General features: G+C 34.5%; 1 protein-coding gene across 1 annotated transcript in view; it reads left to right on the top strand.

Moving 5' to 3' along the window:
* ADAM12 (ADAM metallopeptidase domain 12) overlaps nucleotides 1–16,656 on the top strand; it is a 261,963-nt gene that overhangs the window by 144,596 nt on the left and 100,711 nt on the right. Inside the window, exons 4-5 of the mRNA XM_034436441.3 lie at nucleotides 3,207–3,285; nucleotides 6,838–6,914. Coding sequence (XP_034292332.1) covers nucleotides 3,207–3,285; nucleotides 6,838–6,914 — 156 coding nt within the window. The remainder of the gene's footprint in view (nucleotides 1–3,206; nucleotides 3,286–6,837; nucleotides 6,915–16,656) is intronic.

Below are 16,656 nucleotides of genomic sequence, written 5' to 3'. Positions count from 1 at the left end.
TTTTGAGCAGTTCAGAGAACTGGCAAATGCCACCTCTAGCTGGCCCCAGAGTGGGGTGGGAATGGAGATTTTGCAGTATTCGTCCCCTGCCACACCCACCAAGCCATGCCCACCATGCCACACCACGCCCACAGAACCGGTAGTAAAATAATTTGTATTTCACCACTGGTGAAGCTGTATTGCCCCAACCCAGAAAGCAGATTGGTTAAGATTCTATGACCACTAGTATCAAAAGCTGCTAAAAGATAAGTAAGTTGAATAATCAGGATTTTCATTTTGCTTGCTTTTTCAAATCTAGGTCCAAAATGATGATTAAAAAAAAGATTTCTCATTCAATTCCTTAGTCTAGGCCTGATTTAAACAGTCATAAATGTTTTAACTGAGAGCACCTGCACAACTGTTTGGCAAAAATGAGATATTTGAGAATTGGGCAATAGTTTATATGCAGTTTTTATTTCAGTTAGATGGAATGCTGTCACACTTATTGCTTCAAAGAAGCCTAGTCCTTTCCTCTTTTAATATGGCACTAATACAGTCTTGGAGCTGTCCAATCAATACCCAGCAAAGGGAGCATACAAATGATTTAGCATAGTTCTGTAAGTACTTTATCTCTCTTAGAGTTGAAATAACCAAAATAAATTGTATAAAGCCAGATCACTGGACACTCTCTTGAAACTGTACAATATTAATGTCTAGATTGAAGGATATATAATTCATTTCACTGCATAAATACTTAACCAACGTGTCACATCAAACTTTCGAATGTTTCAAAATATTTCTCACGTAGTCTAGATGTAATAGCTTTTTCACTGTCAAAACACTCTTTTGATTGGCTTCATGAGGATTCAGTGAAGGAATCTTAGTTGAGTCTCTTTCCTATTTTTGCAGTGGCAAGTTAATCAGTATATTTTTTTTAAAATTTATGTCCCATGTTTTGCTTAAGAGTGATTTGAATCCACAATCATACTTTGAGGATGTTATTTTCTAAATGTGTCTTGAATCTACCATTCTTGCTAGCCATTCAAACAAGAATTGTTATTATTATTAAATTTTTATCCTGCCTATATGTATATATGTTTCGTAAACTCAAAGTGGCTGACATACCTAATATTCCAGTGCCCTATATTCCACAGAACAATAATTTTGGTTTTCAAGTTTAAGGGAGGTCTAGAACTCAGACTCTCCTGCTTTCTGTGCCAGCACCTTTGCTACTACACCTCTCCTCTTTCCCTCTCTCTCTCCCCCTCCATCCCTCCCTCTCTCTTCTCTCCCTCCCTTATAAAAAAAAAACCACACAGAAATAAATATTACCCAAATCAAAGTGTTCACATAAGTTCTTTGGGGAATTAGAAAATAAGAGATATTTTAATTATTTTACTTGGCAGAATTAATAGGCAGTTCTAAAGTGGAAGTAATTAGTTCATGCAAAATAAATTTTTAAAACTCAAACTGCAGGTCGCTTTCTGGAATAATCAAAGTAGAAACAGTACAGAAATGACTCTGACTTGCAAGTAACTTGGTTAAAGGTTGCCAAAAATCTGAAACAAAGAAAACAATGATAGAAATGATTTCACCCAGCTCCAGAGATCCTGCTATAAAAAAGGGTGGGGGAGGCGAAGGGAGAGAGAGAGGTTTGAAATAAATAGGGATGACTTTAGCATTAAATACATGCCAAAAATGAAAAATCCATGACATTTTCAGGATTGCACCAACAGCTCTGAGAGAGTCAATTTCCTGGTTTGCTCATACCAGTGACTGTTCATAAGCCAAATGGTCCAGGTGCTTGCTATTGGGATATGTTTCTTCAAGGACTAAGTACTAAAACTTTTTCTTGGTGCCTCTTGAGGGAAACATTAGCATGGATTGAGTGATCTGGTTAGATAAATGGATTCTTTCTACAAAGAATCCATGACATAGTAAGCTGTTACACAGCCATAGCAAATCTTTCTAATCTGATCTCTTCCAGAACATTCTGTTTGCAATACATTTAGATCTGAATCTCAAAAACTAAGACCAAAGATCAAGACATATTTTATGCATAAAAAGCCAGATTAATTAAAAAAATGTATCTGAACATTGGACATAAGTATCTAGGACTATTCCCTCTTGAGTCATTCCCCATTCTTTTCTTCTCCAGAACTATATGATAAATCAGGGAACAGGCTATAAGGGTACTTGGGAGGTGACATATTGGCAGAATTTTTTGTCTCAACATTCCATGTAAGATCTGGTTTGGGAAAGGAACTCCAGTCATTTAACACAGAAATTCCCCAGGGCATTCTAGACTTCACTTTTACTGTCATAAAACCTACTAAGAATGAACTAAACACCTTAGAAAGAGATAGGTGGAACAATACCATTCTCACTATCAAAATAATGATTCATGAATGGTGCAAATATTATAAATTCACTAGGTCTTCACTAGGTCCTGTAACCAATACACTGATATTATAACCAAATCTTACTCCAGTGATTCCTTAAGAAAGAACTATATATGTCTATAAAATCCATACATCATGTTCCAGTAGAATATTTAAAAATAGGAATTGCTAAGAGAGCCAGTTTGGTGTAATGGTTAAGGCATTAGGCTAAAAGGAGACTGAGTTGTATTCCTGCCTTAGACACAAAACCAGCTGGATAACCTTAGGCCCTCACTTTCTTTCACTCCTAAAAAGAAGGCAATGGCAAACCATTGGCAAAACTTTGCCAATAAAATTGCAGGGAGTTGCCCTATCAGGAAAAGGACATGATTGAACAGAAGAGGGGAAAAAAACCCAGAGTGTAAAATGTCGCTTGTAAGCCCTTTGAGACAATTCCAGATAATTTATATTTGAACTAATTTTACATGCCGTATAATTAACTTTTTTCCACAATAGCTCAAAGCAATTGATTTGAAGCATCTGATTCTAGAAAGACATGAATGAAAGATCTTGCTTTAAAATGCATTTGGAATTTGGATACAATACAAATTATTGTATCAAAAGTACTGATTTATTTTTGCTGGAACACTTGTTAATATTCAGGAAGAAAGCTAACTGTGGAATTGTCCTTTTCTTTGTTTACAGACATTATCCAAATGTTATATCTATTTTTGTTCCTGAATTGAACTTCCTCTTATTTCCATTTATTTTTGAAAAGAGTAAATTAAATCAAAATTATTTGATGCAGAATTGTTGTCTAAGATTTCCTTTTAATTTTTCCCCTAGTGGTCTCTTTGCTGGCAACATCACAGAAATGCATTATTTGGAAGATGGTACTAGCACTATTGTCACACGTAATTATACGGTAAGCTTTGTGAATTCCTGTGGTTGGAAGTCAATGTATCATACTTTATAGTTAAAGGGAAAGAATGGGAACCATGCAGATAAAGTGAGTAGCATATATTTGATTTTAGATTTTGGCTGCTGTAATTTACTCACCTTTTTGTTCAAAATGCACATCTGTGGAAGGAAATGCTCCAATCGAACCATGATACCAGGACTTTAAATAACAATAAGATTTGTGCACTTATTACTCTTTACAAATGTTCCTGTTAGAGTTTCAAACAAGTTGAAAGTATCTACTGTTGCAATATGTAGCATGAGAACCAGATTTTGAGATATGGAAGCTCTCAAAAAAGATTATAAAGACTTCCTGGCTTTCTTCAGTACAGGAGTTAGAAAGCCTTTTTTATTTCTTTTTCATTTTCTTGGGATCAGACTCTGAAAATATATTATAGATGAGGTTATGGAAGAAGAGTTGATGAAAGAATTCAAGCTTTGCCTGGTATTTATTAAAATATTAACAAATATCTTCACAAAGCATTCTTTTCAATAAAAATATAAGACTATAATGACGTTATTTTTTCTACCTATAAATAAGGTTTCTTAATTAAAAACAGTAGATAAACTTAATTATTATACAGTATTTGTCTTTTGATTAATTCAAGCTGAACTTACAACATTAACATTATATGTTAGAGAGAGTTGTTGAACTTAGTGCTTTTCATAATAACCATGTAGATAGTAATACATGAAGTTACAGAATGACTTTTGTCTTATATTGGGGTTCCCATTATGAGCAATTTTGGAATGTGTAACTAAACTGAATATTATAATCAACAGTTTCATTAAAGGTTCTTTCAGAGATTTCCCTGCAGTTTGCTCCAGATTTTAAGGTGAAACAAGAAACAACATTATATGGATATAACTTGACAAAATGATGGGGAATACTCCATTGTTTCTCATTCTCAATGTTCTGAGGGAGGGAAATGCAAATAACTCATTTTTCCAACATTTTTTCCCCCTCAGAATGAACATGCAGCTGGCAAAGGGAAGCTGTTCCAAATTCAAAATAAATTTTGAGCTGCATTCCCCTGCAATTGGTATTCAGAGCCATAATATGTAGTTAATGGGATTAAAAGGCTTTCTTCCATGAATTACCACTCAGCTTCTGAGTGCAATTTAAAGCGATATCTGTCACCTTTAAATCCCTTCCTGATTCAGTTTCTGGATATCTATGGGATGTTCTCTCAATAACATCTGCTTGCAGAGAGGACTTACTAGGCACCCCTTCACTTAAGGAAGGCCACACTTGAATTGGAAGGAAAACTAAAGACATTGATATGGGATGTGCTCTGCAATATGCATTAGTTCAATGGTACTTTACCATGAAGCCCACAGAATCTCAGGGTGACCATGATGGAACACAAATGTTTTGAAACATATCCTGATATAAGGATGGGAGTAGATGAGGGCTAATAAGCAAAGACTGAATCCTGTCAAATGGAGTGTAAGGTCTGGAATGCTCTGCTTTCTGATATTTGGGCAGTATCTACTATCTGAGGGTTTCCCAACCTTGGCAACTTTAAGATGGGAGGACTTCAACTCCCAGAATTTCCCAGTCAGCCATTTTGGGAAACTGTGTGTTATTCTGTCTTTAGAGGCTTATTGAATTTTACCCCTTTCTCTAACCTTCCCCAAAATCATGTTGGAAGAGTGGGACTTTCTTTTTCGTTCCCCGCCTCCCACTCCATGCTTTTAATGAGTATGTTTTGTTGAACATTGTTTTTATATTGTTGTTTTATTATGGTATCTCTGCTTTTATTACGAACGCATAAACACGGATACACACAATTTCCTGTATGTGGCTTTCTCCCCTTTTACATTGTTTTTATTAAGCTGATACCAGAACAGATTATAAAGGTAATTCAGTAAAGATTCAAGGCAATCACCTTATTTTGTAATGTTCATTTTGTTTGTGTAGGTATGCCCTGCATGTAGTCTAAAAGGAAGCTTTTGTGCTAAGCTAATATTTTCTTTACACAGTGATCAAATTTGCCAAAAATTTATACACCTGAACTATTAAAACTCATCTATGATCTTTTCATATGATTACTTTCTCTAACCAAATCAGGGTGGTCTTTAGAAGGCTGCTGTCTGTGACTATATAATTGAAATCCATGCCCTGATACTGAAAGGTTAATTAATGCAGCTTTGATGTGAATGAACCAAGAAATAGAGGTTGGTGAGATGACTGTTATGCAGAAATATGAGAGATAGCTTTCTTTGCATTAATAAGATAACAACCTTTCACAAAGGAGGTGGGGGGGAGAGTTTCTTTTTTTTTTTTTTTAAGGTGGCATTCAAAGGAGCTAGAAATGCTGCTTGTGGCACAAACATTGTTTTATAACCAGATCCATAACTGGGGAAAAAGTATTACATTTCATCAGCAATAGCATTAACCTTGAATCCCAGGCAAATTCTCAGCTTTATTGACTATGTATCTTCTGTTACGGTTCTTTTGGTAAGCAGCTGGATTTATTAAAAAGAAATACAATAACCTGCCACAAAGTGAAACAGGAGTGGCCTTCTGAAAATAGAATTCCTTTTCATTCCTGTTCTTAATAATAAACTGCTTCCAAGTCAACACAGGATGATAACTATTAATTACTATTATTACTATTAATTACTAAGATTACTATTAATCTTCTCATCGTTCCTATCACCCATCTCCTCCCACTTATGACTGTAACCTTGTTGCTGGTATCCTTACAATTTATATTGACTGTTTCCTAATATGATTTGATTGCTTATTTGTTCCCTATGACTATCATTAAGTGTTGTACCTTATGATTCTTGACGAATGTATCTTTTCTTTTATGTTCACTGAGAGCATATGCACCAAAGACGAATTCCTTGTGTGTCCAATCACATTTGGCCAATAAAGAATTCAATTCAATTCTATTCAATTCTATTCTATTCTATTCTATTCTATTCTATTCTATTCTATTCTATTCTATTCTATTCTATTCTAAATATTATTTCTCTTTCCTCTCCACTCTATTTCTCATGATCAATTTCTTTGTGAAGCTGTAAAATAGGAAATGGTTTTATTACATTGTGTAGTATGCTTAATTATGTCCTATGGATCTGCATGATTTAAAATTTATATCTACAGCAAGCGCCTAAAGGTGAATGACAGTGTAATTTGCTCTGCTGCTTAATTTTACAAACTGTTATCATCATAGTTTTCCGATAATAATATAATAAAAAAAGCAGGCGTGTCCAGGAGAATTGCTTTAAATACTTGTCTGATCATTGTCTTTTGTTGAGCGAGGTAGAACATAGATATTGCCTTGAATTCGTGTAAATCTGGCATTAATCGCTGGAAAGTTTCATGCCTTGTTTCAAACTAGGCAGAAAGATGCTTTCAGCATGATTATTTCCTCAATCACTAGAATTCAGAACAGATCTTTATAATAACAATAATAATAATAAAGAACAGAACACATCATACATCTGTAGTAAGATTACACATGGAATATTGGAATTGATCCTTTTTTCTCTGTCTCATTAGAATAATTGCTTCTATCATGGCCATGTACAAGAATATGCTGAATCTGCAGTAATTTTGAGTACATGCTCTGGACTCAGGTAAGGCAAAATTTTTGAGATTATGGGCATAAGATATAATCACAAGTGCTGCCAGTCAATATTAATACCTTAGTCTAGATCTTGTAAGAAGCACTTTAGTGAAATCAAGATGAAGATATGGCCAGTAGTTAGATGGGTGGCCGCCTCTAAAGACTAGAAAATTTCTATAAAACAAATATTTTGGAATCTCTTGTTCTCTTGCCTTCTGTGATTTTGGAATAACCACAGAGTTCACTTGATCATCATAAACTTTTATGGTATACTTTTATCCCTTCAGGAATTCTGTCTACTCTTTGTTCTTTCATCTGTTTTGTTCATTAATTGCATTTCTCTGCATTTCTATTAATCTCTTTGAAACTATAAATATCCCTCTCTTTTTGTTCTCTGTGATAGGAATTGTCTTTCCTCTCTGCATTATTCAAAAGTTTTTGAGAGAAGTTCAAGTGTGTTAGTATTGAATTATCTATGAACATCAACTATAATAATATAAATTATGAATATTAAGAATGTTTAAATATAAAACATAAACTGAATGGGACACCAAAGTGACAATATTCATATGTCAAATGTTGTGATACAAAAAACATATCATTGACATGATGATATCATTGTAGATGTATGTTGTTACATTGACACCATCATGGTTTTGTATGGATGCTATTGGTTGGTTGCTACCATTTAGCAGATGCTGGGAACAAATAATCTGAGTGCTGACACTAGTCTAAAAAATATTATTCGAATTTATCCCCAAAAGAGGAGCTAGGAATGAACTTTGTATTGCTTAAGGTAATCAACCTATTTCCTGAGAAATCTAAATGTCAACACGTAGATGTAACTGTTCACATAGTATGTAAGATGTTTACTAATCTAGGGAAACTTGTTTCTTTGAGAAACTGAATAAGATCAAGCAGATTTAATAATGCAGGGAAAAGTCACAAATCTGTTGGGAAATCTTTAATTGGTGTTTTTTATATCCTGGACCCAGTTCATAAATCTATTATTTTATATAGCCAGCAATTGGGAACACTGGAGGTTGCTCACTAAATCATTCTGGGTTTATCATGGTGTAATTTACTGTAAATTTGCATTGTGGATATATTTAGAAAAGCCAGGTTGGAATTAAGCATAATTGTTCTTCATTTGCTTCAGGATGAATATTTTTAGTGTCATTGTCATATTGGCAAGTGATACATAACCAATTAAGGAGCTAACTCAATATATTTAACATTTTCTGAAGTAGACAGTTATGAATATTCCTAGATTTTCCTCTCAGTTAGTTTTATCTTCATTTCAAAAAGCAACATTTAGTGATTGGTATACTGTACCTATCATGCTGTCTCTCCTGTCTATTTAAATGAGATATCTATGTGAGATGGTATGTCACAGAGAATCCTCTGTTGTTTTAACTTAATAAATCTAATTCACAGCTTGGTAGTACCATTTAATCTTAATAACCTTTAGCCTTACAATATTAGAATCAGAGCTAGCTAATAATAACTAGCAAGCAATGCAACTCATTTTCTAGGACTTAACAACTTATTGCATGGTCTTTCTTACTATGGTTTAGGCCAAAAAGGGATTTTTGTTTTGTTTTCCTACATTCAGAAATATTCATAACACTATGTGTCATTATAATTGGAATTTCTTTTGATGTTGATATGTAGTTTAATATTAGCACACTTGAACTTCTCAAACACATTTCAATAATGTAGGGGAGAAAAAACATCTTGCTATAAACAAAGAACAAAAGGAAGATATATTTACAGATGCTTCAAAGAGACTAGTGATAGTGCAGAGAAATAAGAAATGTTGCTATGGGCCTCAAAATTAAAGAGGCATAGAGGTCAAGGATTAATTAATTGTAAAAGTGTTTTTGCCAATAAAAATAAGGATGCAGACCTTTAAAAATGGAAAACTAGTCTTTAGTGTGATCTGAATAAGGTGCCTTTGCAGTACTTAAGGACCATGATTTTACATCCGAATACAGTATAGGTTTATATATCAATTAGAGAGAATTCTGACTGACTTCAAATGCTCAAGATCTATTTTTGGAAATTTATACAATTATGATAAATAAAGCTAACAGTTTACTGTGTGTTGAACTGAATGAGTCCTTGGCTTGATTCAGCACAAGTCTTATGTTGTTATGCTAGGTGCTGTGAAGGATTTTTGTAGAAACACATAGTGAAGAAACAAACATCTAAGACCAAGGTTGAGGAGGAAATGGTTTTTTTTAATGCTATTGTAATTCTAACATTCATATTAATGGCAGCTTAATTAATATGTATTCTGATGGCCTTAAATTTATTTCCATTAACTAATTAGAAAGTCTTGCATAATAGGAATGTTACATTTTTAAAAATGAAGGGATAATCACTATATGGTTGAGTTGTCTTGTTGAGGAAGTGGGGCCGAGGTTAGTAAGGTAATTGGCTACATAAATCCACAGCAGGTTACTTGTCCTCTGTAGCTGTGTGAAACAGAGAAATAAATTGCACGACTCAGCTGGTAACCTAAAGATCCCTTTTATTTGATTACAGCTTGCCTGAGCCTATATGACATTTCATTGACATTTTCTAAATTAAGGAGTTCATGGGTGTCCGTGGGGGTGGGCAAAGGGGGAAACAAATCACTAAAGGTAAATAACAATGACATTGGAGAAATTCACATACATATTTCGGACAGCAAGATGGAAGTGCATAATGGTGGCATTTGTATGATGTCATCACACAAACACTGTCATTTGACAGTCCACCTTGTGGTGGACACTGCTGATTTTTCCAGACTGTCGATTTTTTTCTAATGTTTCTGTCTCCTTGATCTTGTGCACATAAACCTTACTCAACTGGAAGTTAAAGTCCAACATAGCAGGAGGACTTCATGTTGAGAAAGATTCCTAATTACTATTTCATTTCTTCCAGTTTTACAACCCTTAGGTTGTAAAAACAATTTTAAATCACAAAATGCTAGCTTTTGAAAGCTTATTAAATTAAGGAAAGTATGTTCAAATTCACAGCTGCAGTTATTCATTTACTGTGAACATGTGTATGTGAAAATCACCCCATGATATTTATTCAGAATTTCTTTCAGTAGGATAATTCATAGGCATATATTAATGGAGAGTTTGGTGATGTTGCATCCACAGATACAATATCCCTTACAAGATTTCACTCTTCTCTCCTGAAGTCTTTGAAAATTATAAAAAAAAATTGCAGTACTTCAACATCTTGGGAAAGAATCCTAAAATGCTGTATTTTTGGCATAATGATATGATATGTTGATAAATTAATGAAAGAAATAAAAGAAAAAGAAGACACAGAATATTATCAAGTATGGACTAAGTGGTATGATTGGCTCAAGATTAGGGAAAGTAAAAGTGAATAAATGATGTGACAAATGTGTAAAATACTGTAAATGAATAAAACTGGAAACAAAGGGACAATAAAGATAAAGATCATAAAGGATGAGAAAAATAGGAAATGTAGAAAATAGAAAATAAGAGAAACTAAATTGATACGTAAAAAGAAACACATATTGTGTGTTTGTGTTTTGTATGTTGTGTTGTGTTGTTGTAAAATTAATAAAACAAATTTGAAAAAATTTGAAAAAAAAATTATTTTAAAAAATGAAGTACCTCACCATCTTGGGAAAGAATCCTAAAATGCTACATTTTTGGAATAATGATATGATATGTTGATAAGATATGGTACAATGTGGTATATGACATAATACATTATATTAATTACCAGCCAGGTCATAAAACAACCAAAAGAAGTTGTAAAAAGATCATGAAATGTGGAGTGACCTAGTCCATAGGATTGCTGGGAATCAGACACAATTGAATGGATAGTATCCTTATCATAATATTTTGGTTCCCTCCACCATGCATAATTATTTGATGATACCTGAAAAATTTCCAAGCTCTGCTTAAGGTTTTCAGACAGCACTACGTGCTACACTAAGCTTTAAGGAGCAGGAGTAAATTTATTCTATAACCATTTTATCTGCAGTGTTATTTGAAAAATCCAGCTAAATGTTATTGAAGTTAAGCTCCTCTCTTTGCTTTGTTCTACATTTTTTATCCATTGTCTGTACAGGGGAAAAAACTGTACATAAATCTTTTGCTGATACCAAGATTATAGTACCATGATTCCTAACTGCAAGGCTTTTAATCTTATTAGTGCTATCACTCACATTTTAACTTTAGGTTTAAATTCCTGGATAGCGGACATAAAAGCCCTGGTGAATAAATAGGATTTGCAGTATGAAAGATTTAGTGTGCGTAACTAGTGTCTCTTGATGACATGATGAATATGCACATCCTTTTCTTTGGATGCTAAATAGATTTCAGGATGCTAATGTGTCTACTCTATATTTATGAAAATAAAATGAATTCTTTATACAGGAGAGGCATTTAAAATGAGAATACAGCCATGCTGGTATTTTCTAACCAACGCTATTAAGCAGTTGCCGTAATTGTTTTGTCCTTTGCATACTGAAACAAAACCCTAGAAAGCATGTAGAAGAGAACAAGGAAGCAGTAATGTCAAGGATGATCATAATTTCAGATATGAGTCTACTTAAATATATACCGGAATAACAGCAGGAGCAACAGCTCAAATTAACCTATTTTTGGATTGAATAAAATGACAGAATGATTGAGTCAGAAAGAGCCTCTCTCTTGAAAGAAGATTTCCTGCCACTTACTCTTTATTATGAAAGGATCTAATCTTAACTACGTTGGAAATTACTGTTCTCTCAATCCTAGCCTACCTTGGTTACAGCGTCACTGACTGATGCTCATATTGGTAGTGTAATAATAATTGTTTAATTATCAAGATTATGTTATTCTGTTCATCCAATGTGTTATACAGTAATATCTACAACAGATATGGGTATTCCTTTCCTATAAATGGGAAGAGATGGGATGGGATCAGTAGTGGGTTGCCCCCGGTTCGGACCGGTTCGCAAGAACCGGTAGTAAAACTGGTGAGAGGCCCCGCCCACCGCCCCAGATGTCATCATCAGCAATCTGCGCATTCGCAGATGCTTCTGCACATGCACAGAAGCAAGGCACGCATGCTCGCTTTGCTCTCTCATGTGCGATCCCATTGCGAACCGGTAGGAAAGGTAAGTAGAACCCACCCCCCAGATGGGATGGGGTGGGGTGGGGTGGGATAGGATACAATAATATTATATATAAGGATATATTATCTCTTATCTTTTACTTGTTTTCCTTCCATTCAGCAAATCTATCATGCACTCCTGAAAACTGGGAAAATTCACTTTCTGGGTCCCAGAGAACATTGATTACATGTTAATATCCCAATTGTCAGAATTGATCATGAATTAATTCTTTACCCCAACGGTGACATTTACCAATTACTTGAATTACTCAGTCTTCACATCCTACCAAGTAAGCAAGGTCCAAAAAGAGTTGATAAAAGGCTTGACAAAACAGGGTTAAGCAAGTGTGTATCCTGGCCCCCTATGTTAAAGAGTATTCAGACTCTTTACAAATTTGAATTTTGCATCCTGCTCATTCAACTAGAGGCTAATTTCCACATACCCCCATGCTGATGACATAGCTACTGTCTTCCCCAAATAAACTAGACTCTGCTACAGCTATTGAGCTTTGGCTGAACATTGCTAATTGAGGGTCTGAGATTTATGATTATGATTCATTTACTTATTTAAATAGTGGTTGTCCAATTCTAGTGGACTAAATATGCAAAACCAAAGCTGTGCTTTTCACCAAGGGATGCTACCAACACAGGTGGAAAATCAATAGCCATTCCATTAAGTAAGTAAATTTCTGCCTATTTTTAGTCATCCACTTCCTGGATACAGCAAACATAAGAGGTCACAGCCCAATTCCAGAAAACTACCAGCGCAGTCATCAGATTAGCCAGCTGCAAAAAGAACATATTGTTCCCAGCATCCATTAAAGTTTTCAGTGCTAAAATGCTGAGCCTATTGTTGTTCAAGCACCCAGTTTAGTGCATAGTCTGATGATTCACATTTTGACATCTAATCAATCATCAAAACTTTACTGCAAGTTTCCCACTCCAGTGCAAATGTGCTTCTTTGGAAGAAACTGGGTTGCCCTCTAAAGCATCTCAAATGGAGATCTCTTAACTGAGATTCTGACAAAGACATAATTTGAGGGGAGGTGTTCTTTAGGTGAAATGCTGGCCCAGCTTATTTTGGAAAAGAAGTTTACTTCCACACGGAAAAAACATTGCCAACGATTTGTCCTTCTGTGACTTTTCTTACACTTGTTCTTAATAGTATTCAGAACAGACAAAGTCATGCAAATAATTAAAGACAGTCTTTGACATGGATAAATAGAATGACAGATCTATTTGTGGAACCTTCTTTATCCCATTGTTTCTACTCAAACCACCAGATCTAGCACAGAGGCATGTTCTGACTTCCCTCTATTAAACAGCGTGATCTTGTTGGATCCAGGAGCTATGTTGGCTGTGTGGCAGTGCTTTTGTGGAAAAACGTCTTCTGGAGATCTGAATCCTGACCTTATTGGCCTTTTATAAGATTCTGAAGCCCTGTTTCCCAGATGTTCAACTGAAATGGTTAGGTTAGCCCTATTGTTGTTCTTGCTGTGTTTTTATGGATGGTCATTTACTTGGGGCATCATGGATTATTGTTTTAATTGTTGATGTTTTTTGTATGAAGCTTAGATACACTGTTGTAATATGGTTGACCACATAAATAAGTAAAGCGTTAAGAGTGCTATTACTAATCTCTTTATGTAATCTGAAGTTTTTTTGTGTTGTTATATACCCTTTTCTGCCTCTAGCTGTCAATTAATTAAATAGTTGTAGTAAAGATGAAGATAAAAATATATTCAAAAGGTGAGAAAAAGGAAATTACCAACTAATCAGGCAGGCATTGGTAAGTGGTAAGAATCTAAAACAGCTCATTAAACAATTGATCTGTAAACATCTGGGAAGCAGTGTTTTTCCAGCAGCTTGCTGCCCCGGGATTGTTTCCTAAACTTGAAATTTCTGATTCTACCCAGCATAGTTGGTCTGATCAGATTTAGTTCCCATAGTAGGTATATCCTGAATTCCTCTGCCTGGTGTAGCTGTTTCTCAATGTGACTATGCCTTTCCATCTTCTATGCTTGGATGGCAGCATATCCTAGTATAGGTCAGAGTCTTCTTCCAGGACAGGATAAGGGGGTCTGTTACAGACTTGGCATAGGTCCTGAAAGCATCATGGTTTCTTTGTGGATTCATTCAGAAAAGACTCTTGAAACAGAATCTTGACATGGTATTAACTCCACATTGCTGTCAGAAACTCAAAGGTTATCAAACTATTTTAGAATCTACATTATTCTTCAAAATAGATTTGTTGCCTTGGCTCAACTTCTTTTTTTCCACACTATCCCAAATTGAAATTTCTGCTAAGTTTTTTAGCATTCTAGCTTGTTTTTATAGGATACTGAACTACTTCAGCTGTTTCTTCTTTAATGAAGCCTTATAAAAATAATAATAAAATTTACCAACAAAGCATTTATAAATGTATTATGTGGTTTCTTAAATTAATAAAAATTTAAAAATTAAAAAAAAAATTACCAACAAAGCATGCATCTCCATCAACAATGGTGTCATAGATATAAAATATTTACAGTTACTAAAAACTCTGCAGTGATCTGTAAGTGTAATGAAAAAATGTATTGCTCTCTCTTGATTGGTAAAAGGAAACTTCCCAAATTCCATTGTCTACAAGATAACATTGTTTTGGATTTTAGATAGGGGTTATTTTATACTATTTTGTACTATCTTATGAATGTATGTGTATGACTTGGTCACCAGTTAGGGAAAAAAAAATTGTTGTACATCGTGGGTATGACACCATTGTTGATGGAGAAGCTTGCTATATCTTCACCCAACAAGAACTATAAAATGGAAATTTAGCCTCACCATCTTTCAACAAGGGAGTTGACATTTATTAATTAATAGTTAAGTACTATTCTAGAAAACTGGTGTCGCCATTGATTGTATCTGGAAAAACATTCCCAAGTTCATCAAAGGATATGAATAAATTAATTGACTTCATCACAGTTTTCTGTATTTGGACATTCCAAGTGAGGCAAGCATTTGGCTTAGGTCCAAGGGATATGACAGCTGTCCTGGTGTCACTGTTGGTAGAGGTTATAATTGATAAAGCCAAAAAGAAGGAGTCATTGCCTATGTATATGTCAATCCTGAAATCTGCTAGTACTCCTAAAAAGCTTTGAGACGTGCTAGCATAATCTATCGTGGTTAAACTAAAACCACCCCATAATTAACATTCACAGAAATCTATTTTCACTTTAGATATTGCTGTAAAGATATTTTGCTGTGCAATGAATTATAGAATTTCCACCGAAGACCTTCACTTGTGCTGAAGATATTTCTGTTAAATCATGCATAGTGACCGTAACTTAATTAATTATGATTCTCCTCTGGTGTCTGAGGGTTTGGATCATTAGATAAACTTCATCAATGAAAGATGAAAAGGTCTCCTCATTCTGCAACTACTCCCTGTTATGGAATATTGCCATATTGGTTGCTGTCACGTCTTGCTGGAGCTTAAAATAGTCATAGTCCAGAGTACCATTTAATATCATTATTTCTCCTAATGATATAATCAACTTTTATTAAGCTTTCTTTGTCTTCATTACCTTGAACTTGTTTTTCTGAACATTCTGGGATTATATCATTGTAGTCTTTATATTGTTAAACCGAGAGGCTAACAATAACTTTGCTATTTTTATCAAAAGTTTCAGTAGGATATGGTAGGACTGGAACATCCTCAAATGGAAATTGGCTGAAAGTACCTTCCAGTTTAAGTGAGATTACTGTGATAGACATACTTATAGCAAATTATTCAGGATATCTAATTTAGAGATAATTCTGCTTCAGCTTTCACAGGGAGAATTTTGGAATGATTTATTGGAGCTTCTTCCTCCCATTCATTTTCTAATATGGCTGCATACATCTCAAAAATTTGTTTACCTTGGAGACACTTAGTAAAGGATTAGTTTCTATGCTGTTTTAATCACTGCTAAATTGCTTTATTGTTATTTATACAAGTACCTCTTATAGTATTGTACAAAACAAAATAAGTTGGTTGCCCATGAAAACCTGTGGCAGCATCATATGAATGTAGGATACTGGGTTTTAGATTTAATTGTGTGTTTTATTAATTAAGATTCAAGATATTATGGACTCCTACAATCTTCTTAGCTTCAGAGAACTGGTTTATTGCAGACTTTTCTATATGCTATCTTGTTTCATTTAGGCTTTTGCTGTTTTTAAATGTTGGATTTTTCTCATTGTTGATATTAAAAATTCAGATTTGTTTGGTGTAGTTAGCAGTCTTGTTTCACTTGTGTTGTCTTTAAATGACAACACATTCTCAATTGTTATAATATGTGAAGCTGTTTGTCTGAACTTGTTGTGGTGCACGTCTTAGTGTTGTTTATTTGTTTGTTGCCCATCCTTTCAGATTCAAGAATTATTTAGGGAAAGCCATCTGTGGAACTATCTACCTCCTTGATTCTTGCAAAATAAAGAAAATGAAGCTAGAATAAGATACAGGTAATCCTTGACTTACAATTGGTCACTTAGCCACTATTCAAGACAACAACGGATCTCCCTGGGGGTACTTATGACCCAAATTCAAATTTCCAATGACTGCACCACCACCCCCAGTCACATGACTGCATATC

Source organism: Pantherophis guttatus, chromosome 6 (genome assembly GCF_059756535.1).
Source record: "Pantherophis guttatus breed Tessera chromosome 6, ASM5975653v1, whole genome shotgun sequence".
NCBI classification, from domain to species: domain Eukaryota; kingdom Metazoa; phylum Chordata; class Lepidosauria; order Squamata; family Colubridae; genus Pantherophis; species Pantherophis guttatus.
Note: the sequence above shows the minus strand (reverse complement) of the source record. Positions and strands in the feature narration are given on the sequence as shown.